Source organism: Mesocricetus auratus, unplaced genomic scaffold (assembly GCF_017639785.1).
Source record: "Mesocricetus auratus isolate SY011 unplaced genomic scaffold, BCM_Maur_2.0 Super-Scaffold_100007, whole genome shotgun sequence".
Lineage (NCBI taxonomy): Eukaryota > Metazoa > Chordata > Mammalia > Rodentia > Cricetidae > Mesocricetus > Mesocricetus auratus.
Genome location: NW_024429191.1, coordinates 75,534,584 through 75,552,099, shown reverse-complemented (window position 1 = coordinate 75,552,099; position 17,516 = coordinate 75,534,584). Strand labels below are relative to the sequence as shown.

The 17,516-nt window shown below is 48.6% G+C and overlaps 1 protein-coding gene across 1 annotated transcript in view; it reads left to right on the top strand.

Moving 5' to 3' along the window:
• Nucleotides 1–1,732: 1,732 nt before the first annotated feature.
• Nucleotides 1,733–17,516, top strand: part of Pip4k2b (phosphatidylinositol-5-phosphate 4-kinase type 2 beta) — a 29,060-nt gene continuing 13,276 nt past the window's right edge. Inside the window, exons 1-3 of the mRNA XM_040749614.1 lie at nt 1,733–1,993; nt 13,728–13,825; nt 16,240–16,336. Coding sequence (XP_040605548.1) covers nt 1,835–1,993; nt 13,728–13,825; nt 16,240–16,336 — 354 coding nt within the window. The 5' untranslated portion in view covers nt 1,733–1,834. The remainder of the gene's footprint in view (nt 1,994–13,727; nt 13,826–16,239; nt 16,337–17,516) is intronic.

Genomic DNA, 17,516 nt, shown 5'->3' with positions numbered 1-17,516 from the left:
CTTTGGAGGCTGTCCTGGAACTCCTCTGTAGACCATGCAGGCCTTGAACTCACAGAGATCCACCTGCCTCTGTCTTCCGAGTGCTGGGATTAAAGGCATGTGCCACCAATGCCTGGCTTTGGTTTGTTTGTTTTTGTGTAGCTTTGGAACCTGTCCTGGAATTGGATTTGTAGACCAGGCCAGGCACCATCCCCTCACCCCGAAATTTAAGACAAGACTCCTGTGCCTTTACTGCCATTCCTTTTTCTGTCCTTTCACCAGAAGCCCTGTTTGGCCAGGAAACTTCTAGATTCCCTCTTTTTTAAAAAACAAATCAAAAACAGATTTATCCTAGCCCAGGCTGACCTTGAGCTATAGATCCTCCTGTCCCAACCTCTGGAGCTATGATTACAGACCTTGTGACCCACAGAGGCCCTCTTTAACACACACATTAGTTAATCCATTCCCTTCTTCTATCAGTCCCTAATTCAGCCTAAAACGTATTTGGGTTTTTATTCTTTAAGCACTAAAATGCCAGGCACTGTAATTCTTTTTTCTTTTTTTTTTTCTTTCTTTTTTTTTTTTTTTTTTTTTTTTTGGTTTTTCGAGACAGGGTTTCTCTGTGGCTTTGGAGGCTGTCCTGGAACTAGCTCTTGTAGACCAGGCTGGCCTCGAACTCACAGAGATCCGCCTGCTTCTGCCTCCCAAGTGCTGGGATTAAAGGCGTATCCAGTTTTCCCCCGGAGAATGTATCATTATTCATTTAATTACTTCATCCTGCCGCCTTGGGTATGCTATGAGTAATTATGGTTTTTATTTATTACTTGGTAATAAAGGCTACATTTATTTTTGTATCTGTAAAGAGCCACCGACCACCTGCGCAGTACTGTTTTCATATCACTGCACAAATGCTGACCTGTGATTTGTGTGGTACACAGAGATCCTTCATCCAAGAATTACGTAATAAACCTTGGGTACTTTACTCAGATTTCTTGGAGCAAGAATTGAGATTAGGATAGGCGTCCGCAGGTGCTAGCGGTCTCTAAACTTGACCCTCAGTTTATAGAAGGCTAGGCAGCAGGTGGGTGGGCGCGCGGCCCATTCATAAAACCTATGATTCCCGGCCTGCTTCTCTGATTGGCCTCGGGGAAAGGGGGCGTGTCCGGGGGTGGGGCGCGCCGTCGGCCCAGGGGAGTGGGTTGATCCACGCTTGGGTGGAGCGAGGGGGCGGTCCCTGGCTTTCCAGGCAGGACTTCCTTTCCCCTGGCCGCGTTATTCCTCTCTCCCCCGGGGTGGAGATGGTATGTCCCAGTCTCCTCGCATGCCGGCCCCTCCACCCCTCCCAAAGCTGTGGAGGTGCCGCCATCTTGGTACCTCAGGTTGAGGCAAAGCCAAACCCCGGCTTTGAGAGAGCCCGAGCAAGGAGTCTTTCTTATGGAGTGCCTCAAGACTGTCCATTCCTCCCTTCCTCTCCCGCGCTCGTGAACACGGCTGGGTTCCTGGCAGGCCCGGGCAGGAGGGGTGGGCGGGGTGGCCGCAGGCTCCCCGGGATGGGCGGTACCATTCCGACGGGGAGGGGGGGCCCGGGAGTAGGTGGGCGGTGCCCCCGGGGGCGGGGTGAAGAGCGGGCTGGCCCGCTCCCCGGGGCGGGGCGGGGCGGGGCGGCGAGGGCGGGGCGTGGGGCGGACGGAACCACCGGGGCGGGGTGGGGAGGTAACGGGACGGGCGCGACCATGGCTCCGTGAGGCAGCGGGGGTGGGGATCGGTTCGGGGGAGGCCTGGGGCCGCTCGCTGGTGCGCTGTCTCCGCCACCCCCCTTTTCGCCGCCGCCGCCGCCGCCGCCGCCGCCCCGGGCATGTCGTCCAACTGCACAAGCACCACGGCGGTGGCGGTGGCGCCGCTCAGCGCCAGCAAAACCAAGACCAAGAAGAAGCATTTCGTGTGCCAGAAAGTGAAGCTATTCCGGGCCAGCGAGCCGATCCTCAGCGTCCTGATGTGGGGGGTGAATCACACGGTAACCAGCTTCCCCATGCGCGCCCCTACTCCCCCGGGCCTCGCCACGCTCGCCCCGCGGGTGACGCCTGCAACCCCTCCGCTGAGCCACTTGCATGCCCGCCCACCCGTGCACGCTGTCCGGCCGGGCGTGCACTCCCGGTTCGCCACGCGAGGCCTGGTGTCCCCGTGCTATGCCGTCGCCGCGTTCCCCTTCGCTCCAGCCCCTCTGGCTTCCTGCGTCCGAATGGTTGCTCTGTGCAGTCCCCAGAGCTCTGAGGGAAGGCCTGGGTGTTGCGACGATGCCCCTTCTAACCTCAACCTGCTTGTTGCATGGCTATTCCCCTTGTCCCTTATAGCTGGCTGCCAGATCATTGCCCAGTTGACAGGGCAAGTGGCACTGGCATGCCTGACTATTCCTGTTTGTGGTCTTTTGGTTAGTGTGGCTGCTCAAAGTTTCCCATCCTCTGGGCCTTCTTACCCCTGGCTGTGGAAATCCTCTCTGGGTTTCCTTTTTCTTCTTCATGAAGATGTACCAACTGGAGAAGCAGAGGCTTCTCCGAACCACAGACACTTACTTGACTTGGGCCCCGGTGGACGAAGAAGAGTGAACGCAAGGCCTGAGAGTGTAGACCTGGTTAGAGAAATAATGTCTTCCCCGGTCTTCTGTGGTGTTCTCTTAAAAGACTTTGACTCCTTGTCTGTCCCATGGCTTTCCAGGATTTGGCAAACGCGATTGTTGTCCGAGATGAGTGGTCCCCCCGGGTCCTGGGTGCTCTCAGATTTGTGCAGTGGCTTCTGCCAAAAAGTTGGATGTGGGCAGTTGGATCTGGTTGACTTGGTGTGCTGTGTCTTTGGGGTCTGGCCTTGTCTTCTGTAGGCTTGCTCCTTGCCTTCTGACCATCTCTTTGTGAGTCCCTACACTGGGAACAGGCAGGTGAAAGGACCCCAAGGTTACAACGAGGGAAACGAAGTGTTGAGTCTTCTGTGGGTTTCATTCTTGAAGCTCCCTGGCTCTTCTGAACACTTGAAATTGTCTGTAAAATCAAACAATGACCCAGGGGCTTAGGGTCAACAAGACTTCGTTCGATTCTGTTGCTTTGGTAGAAGACCTAGAGAAGCCTTTGGCTGGATCAGTGTGTCAGATCTGTATGTCCCATGTGGAAGAGAGAGAGATAGACAGTGTGTGTGTGTGTGTGTGTGTGTGTTTCTTGCCGGCCTCTGGGTCTTGGCAGGTTCCCCTTTCCATGTCATCACTGGAGTTAATGAGTATCCTGGCAGGGTAGTGTGATGCTTGGACCTCGAAAGCTGCTGGAGGTCGACAGCTCAACAGCAAACAGTTTGTTCCTCTTGCTTCCCATTACTTCTGGGGTCACCTGACATTCCCAGGTAAACTGGGTCAGCAAAATGTGAACCCGGTACCCCTTTCTGGAGTTCAGGCCTTGTGACAGCCTGCTTCTGACTAGAAAGCATCCTGTCTGCTGAGAGCTAGTAGAAGCCTGAAGGTGGGTAACTTTGGATCCCTTAGATTTGTCACTGTAAGACACAGTTCCTTGTCCAGCTCCAAGAGCCTCTGTTGGTTAGTGACAGTTCTTTCTTTTTTCTTTTCCTTTTTAAGACAGGGTTCTCTGTGTAGTTTACTCCTGGCTGTCCTGAAACTCACTCTCTACACTAAACTGGCCTTGAACTCACAGAGATCTACCTGCCTCTTCCTCACTAGTGCTGGGATTAAAGATGTACCGCCATAACTTAGCTATAGTGGCAGTTCTTGTGAGTGACAGGTTTCTTGTCCCTTTTATTCTCTCAGCCATGACCCAGGTAGGATGGTCTTGCTAAAGAACCTGAGTATGTGCTGGGGGAAGATAGGTGTGTATGTGTGTGTGCATGTGTGTGTGTGTGTGTGTGTTTTCGAACATGCTTACATGAGTGTATACATGTGTGTGTCTGTGTACTTGGGTGTGTGCCTGCTGTGCATACCAGTTCCTGGGAATGTGTATGGTATTTAGTTTTCTCATGGGTAGGTGATAAGTCTACAAAGACATGGCCATGTGACATGGTGGTCACCACTTCCCTTTGCTAAATTTTTTAATATAATTTATTTTATTTTATGAGCACGGGTGTGAGGGTGTCAGATCTCCTAGAACTTGAGTTATAGACAGTTGTAAGCTGCCATGTGGGTGCTGGGAAGTGAACCTGGGTCCTCACCACCCTGGACAGGTGAGCTCTGAAGGTCGGTTAGTTGTCTTACTTCATTCTGACCTACAGCAAGGTTGCATGTGAGATAGGTATCCAGAAGGCCATTTGTCCAGGGGATCAGAGCTGCATTGTTCCTGGTGGTTTGCTGGCCTTTCTTGAAGGTTCCCTTTCTTCAGAAACTTCCTGTTACACCTCTTTACCACTTCAGTTTCAGACATCACCTTTTCCTCGGTTTTTCAGCTTATCAGTCTTTGAAGCCTTTAGTCACGCTGGTCTAGAGCTAAAATGGTATATCACATGTGAATTCAAGGCCACTTGCCTTCTCTCAAGTCGGTTGGTTTACTTCCGAGAGTGGGAGAGAAGCCCTTTTTAAAAGAACTGTTTTGTTTGCTTGAGGCAGGGTTTCTCTGGTTAACAGTCCTGGCTGTCCTGGAACTCAATTTGTAAACCAGGCTGGCCTCAAACTCACTGAGGTTCACCTGCCTCTGCCTCCTGAGTGCTGGGGTTAAAGGCTTGCACCACCACCACCCTGCTTTTGTTTTGTTTTTTTAAGAGAGGCATTTGAACTCAGTGTTGTCATCAGGGGTCCCTGCATAAGACATGCAGTCCCTGGTCTCTGTGGAAAAAAAGAGGGTAGGGAGACATTAGACGGACAGGGCAGAGCCAGTGAGGAAAGGAAGAAAACTGGGTTTTAGCGGATGATAATGTAGTTCAGGGTGGGATTAGGGAATAGGTGCTCTGGAGAAACAAAGGAACAGGAAGGATGTCCTGCCTGGTGTTTGTTGGCCCCTTAGGAACCACGTGTTTAGAGCTTCACCAGGAAGAGTAGTAGCAGTTGATGGTAACTCTGTGTCTACTCCTTTGAGAAACCACCAGCTCTTCCCCAGAGTGGCTATACCGTTGTACATTTCCACCAGCAGCTTGTGACATAATTGCTCCAGATCCTTGTCAACACTTGTTACTGTCTTTTTTAGCACAGGCATTCTAGTGGGTGTGAAGCAGTATTTCATTGTGATTTTGATTTGCATTTCTCTAGTAACTGATAATGTTAAGCATCCATCCTTATGTGCTGACCATTGTATACTTTCTTTGGAGAATCTCTATTAAACCCTTTGTGCATTTAAAAACAAATTGTGCTTATTTATTTATTACCTATTTATCTGTTTTGCAGTCCTAGGATATGGTTATAAACCCAGAGCCTTGTACATGCTAGGCAGGCGCTTTTTTTTTTTTTTTTTTTTTGAGACAGGGTTTCTCTGTGGCTTTGGAGGCTTTCCTGGAACTCACTCTGTAGACCAGGTTGGTCTCAAACTCACAGAGATCTGCCTGTCTCTGCCTCCTGAGTGCTGGGATCAAAGGCGTGTGCCACCACTGCCTGGTGCACTTTTTTTTTTTTTAACTTAAAGATATAGTCTCATATCAGGCTTCTGAAGAAAGAACCTTCAAGAAAGGCTAGCATCCCACCAGAAACAATGCAGCCCTCATCCCCTGGCTCAAGCTGGCCTTAAACTCTATATGTAGCCTAGGATGACCCTGAACTTCTGAACCTCCTGCCTCCACCTGAGTGCTAGATTTACATGCATGTATCATTACTTTCAGTTTGATGCAGTGCTGGGTATCAAACCCAGGGCCATGTATGTGCTAGACAAGTACTCTGCTAACTGGTTACATCCTAAGCCCCCTTTCCATCTTTCTTCTTCCTTCCTTTCTTCTTTCTTTTTATGACGTCTCACCTAGTTGCAGGGGTGGCCTAATCTCATTGTGTATCCCAGGCAGGCTTGGATCTGCAGTCTTCCTAAGCAGCCGGGAAGTCCCCAGCTGCACAGGGTCCCGTCTATTTTCTTTGGAGCCAGGACCTCATTGTGTGGCATGTAGCCTTCCTGCTTCTTCCTCCCCAGTGCGGAAGTGTGAGCCACCGTGCCCAGCCTCGCTTCTCACTCAGCTCGTTTAGCCTCTGCATTATTTATGCTCGTGGCTCGTGGAATTAGTCATGTGGAAATCCAAAAACCATTTCTGTGAGGAGATGCAACAGACTTGCCTTCCAGTTCGGTGTGCTTAGCCTTCAGAGGGGTCTGTGTCCCCTGATGCACTTGATGCTGCCAAAGGGAAAGAATTGGGCTCAGGAGTGTGTGGATAGTAAAGCAAGTTCACCTCTCCCGGGACCTTCCCTGCTACAAAACGTTACGTTCCCTTTGTCTGCCAGGTAACCTTAACCTTCCTTCCCATCCTCCAGACGGGGAGATACTGGCACAGTTACAACAATCTTCCTTGTCTTGCCTTTATCAGACCCCAACTCCCTCCCTTTTTTTTTTCCGGCTCCATCCTCCAGCTCAACAGTTATCAAACAACTTTTTAGTTTCAGCCATGGGCTAAGGGTTCTCAGCCAAGCAGAAAAGTCAGACATGTAAGGAAATAATTTCTTAGCCTGTGAGATGTCTTTAGTAGGCAAAGGTGTCTGTTGCCACAGCTGAGGAAGAAAAATGACTCCTGGTGGTTGTTCTCTGACCTACACACATGCACCTTGGCACTCGTGCTAAGCAATAAATGAATAAGTAAATTCGATTGTTAGAAATTTGCCCTAAATGTGCTACTTAGCTTGTAAAGATGTACAAAGAACTGAGTGGTTAATTGAACCTGGGGAGGCAGGGAGCCTTTCAAGGCAGGACTGTCATTTAGCCAGATCTTGGATTATTCTTATGATCTGTCCTTTCCATTCTTTCTACTTAGCCTCTTGTTTGTTTTGGTTTTTTTTTTGTTTGTTTTTTCTTTTTTTTTTTTGTTTTTTGTTTTTTGTTTTTTCGAGACAGGGTTTCTCTGTGGCTTTGGAGGCTGTCCTGGAACTCACTCTGTAGACCAGGCTGGCCTCGAACTCACAAAGATCCGCCTGCCTCTGCCTCCCGAGTGCTGGGATTAAAGGCATGTGCCATCAACGCCCGGCTTTTTTTTTTTTTTTTTTTTTTTTTTTTTTTTGGTTTTTTGTTTATTTTTGGAGATAGGGTTTCTCTATATAACAGTCCTGGCTGTCCTGGAACTCACTCTGTAGACCAAGCTGACCTCAAATTCACAAAGATCCGCCTGCCTCTGCCTCCAAAGTGCTGGGATTAAAGGCATTAATTAATCTTTTATGGGGCTGGATGCTAGGCAAGAGCTCTTCTAATATAATACTGGGCTACATCCCCAGACCCTTTATTTTAATTATTTACTTTTTAACCTGGATACCCTGCCACCTGACTCCTTTTCATTTTATTTTAAAACATCTATTTAGTTAGTTATGTTCCTGTGCGTGGAGGTCAGAGGACAACACAGAGGAGTCAATTTTTTCCTCCCAACATGAGAATCCCAGGGATGGAACCCAGGTCGTCTGGCTTGGTAGCAGGTGTCTGTCTCACTAGCCACTCAGCCCATCCACTCCCAGCCCCTCTTGTTAAACTCTTTGAGACATGTTTTTCTAAACTGCCTACACTGGCCTTAAACCTGCTCCAAAGCCCAATGCAGGCTGGTCTTGAATTTAGGATCCCTCCAGTTTAGCCTCCTGAATGGCTAGGACTATGAGCCTACACCTCCAGGTCCAGTGAGCTGGTATTTACTAATACTCCTAACACGGTAGATCATTTACTTCTCTTTGCTCTGTCGCCCCCCCCATTACCTCTGACCTGTAGTGTTGCCCCCTACCCACCCACGAGTGCCTTCACACACTTACTGATCCAAACTATTTCAAAACTGACGCTGGTCACACCCCCCCCCCCCACCACCACTTGGAATTCCCTTCTTCTGTTCTTTTTTGTTTTTGTTTTTGGAGAACTACGTAGACCTTTTCCAAATGCATTTCTCTGCCACTTGCTCCAGAAAGCAGCGCTCTCTTTCCCACTCCAAGGCACAGTCAGTTGTCCCTTAGTCTGTTTTTTTTCTTTCATCTCCCTTTATATACAACACAGTTCCAGCACTCATCACATTGTTTCTGTTACTTGTCTGTCTTCCCAGCCAAATGGAAAGATGGCTTTCTGTTTGTCTATCCCGAGCTTCTGGCACTCTCCCGGCCTCAAGTCAATCGAGTAGACATTTGGCAGAGATTAAGCCAGATCAGGAAAGGTATTGCATGCCAGGCTTTGCCCTGAGGCTGGTGAGGAGCCATGGAAGTTGTTTTTTTTTCTTCCTTGAGACAGGGTTTCTCTGAGTAGCTCTGGCTGTCCTGGAACTCACTCTAGTAAACCAGGCTGGTCTCGAACTCACAGAGATCTGCTTGCCTCTGTTTCCCGAGTGCTGGGATTAAAGGCATGGGCCACCACTGCCCGGCAGTCATGGAAGATTTTAAAGCAGAGATATAACAATCTTATTGTAGGTTCTTCTAGAGTCAAGTATTCTTGGCAATGCTGCCAGAGGCCGAGGTGCCCTGTCCCTAGCCGTGAGGGCCAGAGATATGTCCTTAGAACCTTTGCTCTTATCTCTCCATGTTCCCACTTAATTGTGTAATATCTGAGAGTCCCTGTGTTGGGTTTTTTCATGTCCCCAAGAGCATAGTGTCTTTTTTTCTTTTGTGTATACAATATCCACTTACCCTTCCTCCTCCTGCAACATATATCTAACATAAAAAGAATCATATAGCTATTTCAATAAGTACTGTTCAGCTGAAATTGAATAAAGCTCTCTGGGGATATAAAATTTAGCACAACCAAGGGTGGGAAAAGAAAAGGGTACTTCTGATTCCTAGAGTGAATCACCACCTGCCTCCTTGGAAGCAGAGGTGATATAGAGATTGTTCACCATTCTATTATCTGAGTTTAAAAGTTCTCCTATGCCGGCTGTTGATTCACGCCTTTGATCCCAGCACTCAGGAGGCAGAGGCAGGTGGATCTCTGTGTGTTCGAGACCAGACTGGTCTACTAGAGCTTGTTCCAGAGCAGCCTCCAAAGCCACAGAGAAACAATGTCTCGAAAAAACAAACAAACAAAAAGGTCTCTTCTTAGGTTGTACACTCAATAATAAGGATGAAATTGAAACTCAAAGCTAGCCAGTTTACAACTATTTAAACTATGTTACAATAAGAGTTACACAGAGGGCTGGAAGCCAGGTGGTGGCGGCACACGCGTTTAATCCCAGCACTGGGGAGGCTGAGGCAGGGAGATCTCTGTGAGTTCAAGGTCAGCCTGGTTAACAAAGTTCCAGAACAGCAGCCAAGGTCACATAGAGGAAGCCTGTCTGGTACCTCTCTTGCAGGAGACCCCAGTTCTGAGTCCCATTTCCAGCACCTGTGATGAGTAGTTTACAACCACCTGTAACTCCAGGCTCCAGAGGATCTGACACCCTCTTCTAGCCCCCTCAGGCACTTGCAGTTTTTTGTTTTGGTTTGTTTTGGTTTGGTTTTTGGTTTTTCAAGACAGGGTTTCTCTGTGTAACAGCTCTGGCTGTCCTGGAACTCACTCTGTAAACCAGGCTGGCTTCAAACTCACATTGATTCACCTGCCTCTGCCTCTTGAGTGCTGGGATTAAAGGTGTGCACCACCACCGCCTGGCTACCTACTACCTACTCTTATTATGTATATATCTATAAACAGACATATAAATATATATTCATAATTAAAAATAAAGCCTTTTAAAAGAAGGAGCTAGAGAATTAATGAGTAAAGAAAGGATTCCCTATTAGTCCTTGTTAGAATAATTTAGCCTGGTTCTATTAGAACAATCAATCATGGTTAATAGGCAATCTTTTCTAGTTCCAGAAGTATCAAGCCCTGTCCTTAGTACTAAGTTTGTGTCTTAGACTAATCCGGGATCAGTTTGTAGCAGTGTCTGTAATGTTTGGGAGTAAAGGTATTCTCTGAGCCAAGGAAATAGTCTTCCTAATGGAAGGAAGAGCTGGAAAAGCCAGAAGTGTATGCTGGTGCATGCCAGTGACCTGAGCACGGGCAAAACAGGCAGTAAGTTCAGTCAAGGCCGGCCTAGTCTTCATATCAGATGCTAGGCCAGCCAGGACTACATAGGAAGGCATTTTCTCAGAAAAGAAAAGTCAGAATTGCCAGGCGTTGGTGGCGCACGCCTTTAATCCCAGCACTCGGGAGGCAGAGGCAGGCGGATCTCTGTGAGTTCGAGGCCGGGCTGGACCAATAGCCTCCAAAACAATACAGAGAAACCCTGTCTCATAAAAACCAAAAAAAAAAAAAAAAAAAAAAAATAGAGAGAGAAAAGTCAGAATTATATGAGTCCTGCACTCCATTTTCTGTATTGGCTTCTTTTGTTTCGTTTGTTTGGTTTTGTTTTTCAAGATGGAGTTTCTCTGTAGTTTTGGAACTTGTCTTGGAACTTGCTCTATGGTCCAGGCTGGCCTCGAACTCACAGAGATCTGCTTGCTTCTGCCTCCCGAGTGCTGAGTCTAAAGGCATGCACCACCACCGACCAGCTGCCCTTTTGTTTTTTATTGGTTTTCTTTTGTTTTGAGATAAAGTCTTACCACCTTGCAGACCTGGATGACCTGGAACTGGCTGTGTAGACCAGGCTGGTCTCCAACTCCAACAGACCTGCCTGCCCCTGATTCCTAAGTGCTGGGATTAAAGGTGTGCTTGCTCCTTTGTTTTTAGTGTTTGTTTGTTTGTTTGTTTTTAGTGATGGTCTCTGACTCCCTCCTGCCTCTGCTTCTCACTGCTAAGACTCAAGGCATGTCCCACCACACCCCCTCTTACTTATTTTTCAGATAGACTCTTTCTGTGTATCAAAGGCTGGCCTTAAACTGAGGTCCTCCTGCTTTAACCTTCTAAGAGTCTTTTTCTCTTCTATTTTCAGAGCAAGGCTTGAAATGCCAGGAAAAGGAAGTGGGATAGCCATCATGAATTGTCTCTGATGGCAGAAAAACAAGGAAATGCATTGGTTTCCGCTGTAGGCACAGATTTGACAGTCATGTTCTTATTTGAGCACCCTTGCAGTGTCACTGTTGACTACTGGAAGGTGTAGCCAATAAGTTGTAACGAAAGGGGATGCTGAGAATTGTGGAATCACCTTTATCAAGGAAAAATGTGCCTACAATAAAACACATTTTATTTCTGTTTTTGTTTTTTGTTTATTTTTCAAGATAGGGTTTCTCTGTGTAGCTTTGGAGCCTGTCCTGGCACTTGCCTTGTAGACCAGGGTGGTCTCGAACTCAGAGATCCGACTCGACTGCCTCTGTATCCCGAGTGCTGGGATTACAGGTGTGTGCCACCACTGCCCAGTGGAACCTGTTTCTTATGTTGTTTTACTCCTGGAAACTCCAGCCCACCCAGGCTGTATATGTGATTTCTGTATTTAGACTCCTGCTCTAGAGTCTGTGTAGATGGAATTACTTGAGATGTGCTTTTGGGCTAATCCCAGTCAAGGGTTGAACACCCCCCATTGCTCGCTCTCCCTCCCCCCTTCCTCTGCATGCGCGCGCGCGCACACACACACTCGCTCCATTTCCCTCAGTTTACCTGTAAGTGCCTCAGGCTTTTCGCCAACTCTGGGAAAGTGGTTCACTAGCCCAATTAACTTGAAACTTACTCCATCATCTGACATTTCCAAGTAAAAAAAGATTTAGAATATAAAAGGAAAAGAAAATTAAATGCCAGTCCCCCCATTTGTACTCCTGATGGAGTCCTAATGACTATAGGTTATCTCCTTCCTGCCACATGGGGCCTCCTGCAGATAATAGAGGTTTTGCAAAGACAGTATCTGGGAGACATAGGCTGTGCCCCTTACCCCACGTCCATTAAGTCATGACTAAGGTTTCCTCAGTGAATCCTGAATGCATTAGATGCATTAGTGGCAACTGGGTTGAGGGTCAAATGCTCCGTTGTGATAGGGGAGGATATCTGTGGCTAATTAGACCACCAATTGGCTAAACAGGATGGGGACCTGCAGGATCTGCCCTCAGCTCTGAACAAATGAGGAGCTGGCTCCCTGTCCAGGCCTCTGTGTGTGTGTGTGTGTGTGTGTGTGTGTGTGTGTGTGTGTGTATGTGTTTATGTCTCCATGGCTCCCTGTCCAGGCCTCTGTGTGTGTGTGTGTGTGTGTGTGTGTGTGTGTGTGTGTATGTGTTTATGTCTCCATGGCTCCCTGTCCAGGCCTCTGTGTGAGTGTGTGTGTGAGTGTGTGTGTGTGTGTGTGTATGTTTATGTCTTCATGGCTCCCTGTCCAGGCCTCTGTGTGAGTGAGTGTGTGTGTGTGTGTGTGTGTGTGTGTGTGTGTGTGTATGTGTTTATGTCTCCATGGCTCCCTGTCCAGGCCTCTGTGTGAGTGTGTGTGTGAGTGTGAGTGTGTGTGTGTGTGTGTGTATGTTTATGTCTTCATGGCTCCCTGTCCAGGCCTCTGTGTGAGTGTGTGTGTGTGTGTGTGTGTGTGTGTGTGTGTGTGTGTGTGTGCTTTATGTCTCCATGGCTCCCTGTCCAGGCCTCTGTTACCTAGGTTTTGGGATATGTGTGATTGTGTGTCTGTGTGTTGTGTGTGAGTGTGTGTGTGTGTGTGTGTGTGTGTGAGTGAGTGAGTGAGTGTGTGTGTGACACTGGGAAGGCTTGTTTGCAGTAGGGGCATCAACCTAACAGTTTAGCATGAGCAGGTTGTTGCATGGTAAACTAACTGCTCTTATTTTCATCAGGAGGCTCAGAGTGAGCCAGGGCCCAGGGCCCAGGTCCCTAACTCCTCAGCTCACTAATTCTTTTAAAAAATATTTATTTATTTTTTTCTTTTTTTTAGGCCAGAAGAGGGAGCCAGATCTCATTACAGATGGTTGTGAGCCACCTTGTGGGTGCTGGGAATTGAACTCAGGACCTCTGGAAGAACAGTCAGTGCTCTTAACCTCTGAGCCATCTCTCCAGCCCTACTTCACTAATTTTTTATTTTATTTTTTCCTGAGACAGGTTCTTACTATGTATATCCTTGGCTAGTATGGAACTCTATGTAGATCAGGGTGGCCTTTATTTCAGAGATCCCACCTGTTTCTGCCTCTCGATGATTGAGATTAAAGGCATGCAATGCACCCTGATCCCTTTCAACTTAACTCTTTGATTTGGAGATACAAGTTACACCCACACAGATCCACCCAGTTTTTTTCCTAGCCATGAGCTAATTTCTTGAGTGACCCTCAGTTTGTATTAAGATAACCGAAGGCTTCAATTAGTATGCACCACAGTTGACAAATATTTATCCAGTAAGTATCATATGCAAGTAAGAGTGCTATCATGGAGGCCCCAGAGGTCAATTAGGTGATCATTGCTAGCACAATCAGTAGTCTGAATATGACCTCCAGCACCAGAAAAAAAAATCAGTCATATGGCATTGCCTAGCTGAAGTCTAGCAGGTCCACTCAGCATCAAATGCAGTATTTGGGAGGCCTGGGGAGCCAGGAGAGCTTCACGGAACATGTGCCTTTTGAACTCTACCTTATCAGGCAGAGGGAACGAGGGTGGAGTTGAGGCTGGGGACGGATTATTCCAAAGAAGAGCAGAAGGCAGACAGGGAGAGGGAGAATCTGGAGGGGGGTGAATTCCACATTGCCCTTCCGGTCTCGAAGGCTGTGGACTCCTGGCTAAGATGCTCACCTTGGCTTTGCCTTGCAGATCAATGAGCTGAGCAATGTCCCTGTCCCTGTCATGCTAATGCCAGATGACTTCAAAGCTTACAGCAAGATCAAGGTGGACAATCATCTCTTCAATAAGTAAGTGGTCTCCTGGGGGAGGGTAGGTTTTGTGGATAACCCTTTACTTCCTTAAAGCACCTGACTTTGTGTCACGAGTACACTTGTTGGCAGAGTAGACGGACAGGCCTGGAAAATGTGATTAGAATGTGATTTCCCGCCGGGCGTTGGTGGCGCACACCTTCAATCCCAGCACTCGGGAGGCAGGCGGATCTCTGTGAGTTCGAGACCAGCCTGGACTACCAAGGGAGTTCTAGGACAGCCTCCAAAGCCACAGAGAAACCCTGTCTCGAAAAACCAAAAAAAAAAAAAAAGCAAAAACAAACAAACAAAAAAAAGAATGTGATTTCCCCCACGCATGCCATCCCCTTCCTGTATCAGCCTACTACCAGTGTCCCTTGGGGCATGTACCTGGGCTCTAGGTGATTCACCCAGGACCAGCTCAGAAGGGAGCTCTGGGAGCTAAAGTAGCTAGTGTGCAGCTGCAGCAGGGACCTATCTTCATCTCCACTGCTGGGTGTGTACCTGTCCCACCTGTGTGGAAAACACAGGCTGGGCTCGGTGCTCAAGGTCACTACCCAAAATAACTCCTGTCTTTTGACTTGGTGGCTTCTTGGACTTCAGACCAATCCAGTATCTAGAAGTTGTCTCAACCGTTTTTGGAGACCTTCAAGAGGTCAACTCTAACCCAGCAGGGTTGAGGACTTACTCTAAGCTATTTTGGTTTGTTTTTTGAAATAAGATTTGTCTGGCATGGACTCACTATGTTGACCAAGCTAGCCTTGAACTTCAGTGAACTCTCTGCCCCCTGAGTGCTGAGAGTACGTATATATGCATATACCAGTATACTGGCCCGAATCTTACTGTGTAGACATGGTTGGCCTCAAACTCTTGGCAGTGCTCCTGCCTCAGCCTCCTGAATTACAGATGTGACACACCGCCTTGCAAGCCTTTTCCTGTTACTGCTGCCACTGTTGCCTTGAGAGTGTCTCGTGCAGCCTAGGTTGGATCTAGTGTGTAGTCTGATCTCAGTGTGGGGCCTTGAACTTGCCTCCACCTCTAAGTGCTGCAGTTACGGGTGTTTGCCCCTAGTCCTGGCTTCTAAACGTTTTTGCAGCCTTAGCTTTATATTTCACCATGGGCCACACCAGAGACCTTCTGGCACTCGCACTGTGCTCCATTCCGCGTGTTCCTCCTGGGTCCTGCTGTCCATTGTCCTTAGTCTCCCCGACCTCCCCAGCTGGACAGTCACCCCACCATTTTCAGACTGTCAGCCCCAAGGAAAAGCTTGGTTTCAGAACATCTCTGCCATGGTAGGTAGGAGCCGTCTGTCTTCAGGACAGCCATCTCCTTAGTGGCCTCCTGAGGAATGGTAGGCAGCCCTCAACTCAGGCAGACCAAGAGGCGGTGCTGTGTGAGAGGTTAGGGCTCCAGGGCAGACACCGCACACCCCCATTCCAGGTGTCCGATCTTGCTCACACCTGTCTAGAACAGAGCTCCTGAGCTCTTTCATCCTTGCCTTAGTTCCAGATGCAATGTTTATTAGGCAACAGTGCCATCCTAGAAGATGTATAGGGAGGCTTCAGGAGGAACCATTTGTTTTGGTGTTCAGGAAGTCTGCATCCTAGAATAGACAGAGGGCCTCAGTCTAGAAGGGATCCCCTTGGCAGAGTTACCATAAAGGAGGAAATGGGGAAGAGCCCTCATTTCTAGACAATTTTCTCTCTTTTTAGAAATTTGGGTTTGACTAAGGAGTGGCATGGCTTTTTAAATATGTGATTCCAGGGCTGGGACTGTAACTGAGTGCCAGAACATTCTCCTTGCATGTGCAGGGCCCTGGGCTTGATCCCTGGTACCACAAAAGATACAAACAAACCAAAAAAGGCACATCCCTGGTCAGCTGACTGAGGACCTCTTCAGTGCAAACCGAGTTTGTTTGTCTGCAGTGTCTCTCACTTGCTACCCAGGCTGTTCTGGGAGTCACTAGGTAGCTGAGGTTGGCCCTCAGTGCTCTCAGCCTCAGTCTCCTGAGCACTGGCACTGCAGGATCTCCTTTACCTTCCCTGTGGACACGCAGGCAGAGCTTCTCGGACAGAGCTTCCATGGCAGCATCCCAGGGGAGAATGGCCTTTTGATGAGGGTCATCTTTCTAGCTGGTTATCCCCTCCCAGTGTTTTGTGAGGAGTGCATACACTGGGTCTCACTTCCCAGTAGGACAGCGTACAAAAACACAAAGTCATACAGATTATAAGTGTGCAGCTAGGCGAGTTCTTACAGAAATGAGGTGTGAAGTTCTACATCCCGAATGACCTACAGTGTTTGTTGAGAATGCAGATTCAGAGCTTCCCGAATCTCCCGGGCCCCACTTTGAAGGGCTTTGGTGTTACTCAAACTAAGTGAGGGCAGTTCACAAAGTGTGTGTCCACTTTCTCTAGGGAAAACCTTCCCAGCCGCTTCAAGTTCAAGGAGTACTGCCCCATGGTGTTCCGAAACCTCAGGGAGAGGTTTGGCATTGATGACCAGGACTACCAGGTACAGGAGAGTTCAGGGATGAGGGGGTCAGGAAGCTACAAGACAGACAGGGGACAGACTGCAGTCGTCCCTGGGTCCCTGAGCTACAGCATCACTCCAGTGCCGGCAGACAGGACCAGGGGACCTTTGGGAACTTTTGAGGGGTCCTCCAAGGCGGTTGCTCTGGGGAAGAAGAGGGAGAAGAGAGGGAGGGGCTGTGTGGGACCAGCTTCATTTCAGTGTGACATTCCCAGTCTAGGCTAAAGAACCCTCTTCTTCATAGTTAGAGAGAGAGAGAGGGAGGGAGAGAGAGATGAGGCCTGTTACAGCAAGTAAAAGAACGAGGATACGGATACCTAGGGTAGTGTGACCTACTGGCAAGTATGAGTGTCACCTGAGCATGTCCACTGTCCTCGTGGTGGGATAGGGTAAGCATGGCGGGGTGACTGCTCCCTTCAGAGCATGGCCCTGTTGTAGAAGCCACTGACCTAGAGGGACTGTCAGCAGTCAGGCCAGCAGAGTCACTCAGCAGCCATGGGTCTGCACCTTCTCTGCCTCGCCCTTCAATCCCCCTCTTTCCTGGTGCACAGCCTGCTAGAGAAGGTAGGAGAGATTTTCTTTGCCCTCAAGCAGTGGGACCATAGCTGACTTTTTCTATCATGCATGCTGATGTCACAGTGAGATTAAAAAAAATGCTAAATCATGGAAAGCTCTTTGTAAACCTTAGAGTTCCAAGGGGTGCCATCAGTTTGGGGACAAGCGTTTCCCCCACCCCCCAGCTCTGGAGGGCTTGCATGCAGAGATTTGTGTCCTGAGAAGAGAAGAGTGGGTATCAGGCTTAAACACCCAGAAATGTCCACGACTGAGAAGCCCTGAGATTTCTCCAGTCCTGCAGCCAGGACCAAACCCTGAGCCAAGACATAACCTGAGTGGGGTCTGCTTTTCTGAAAACATCTTGCCATTTTTGCTACTCTGTGTTGCCTGGCTCTGTTCCTTCTTCAGTGGTTTGTTCCCTGCCCTGGCTGTCTTACCACATCCTCTCTCTGTCTGCATCATGCCTCTAATAGCCTTGCGGGCACATGACTGTGCTCAAGGCTGAAGCGAGGGCAGCAAGGCTGCTGTTCAGGGAGGGGACGCCCAGGGATGGAGAGTCTTGGGATGTTGCTGGACACAAGGCGACAGAGCTGTGCCTCCAACCCTC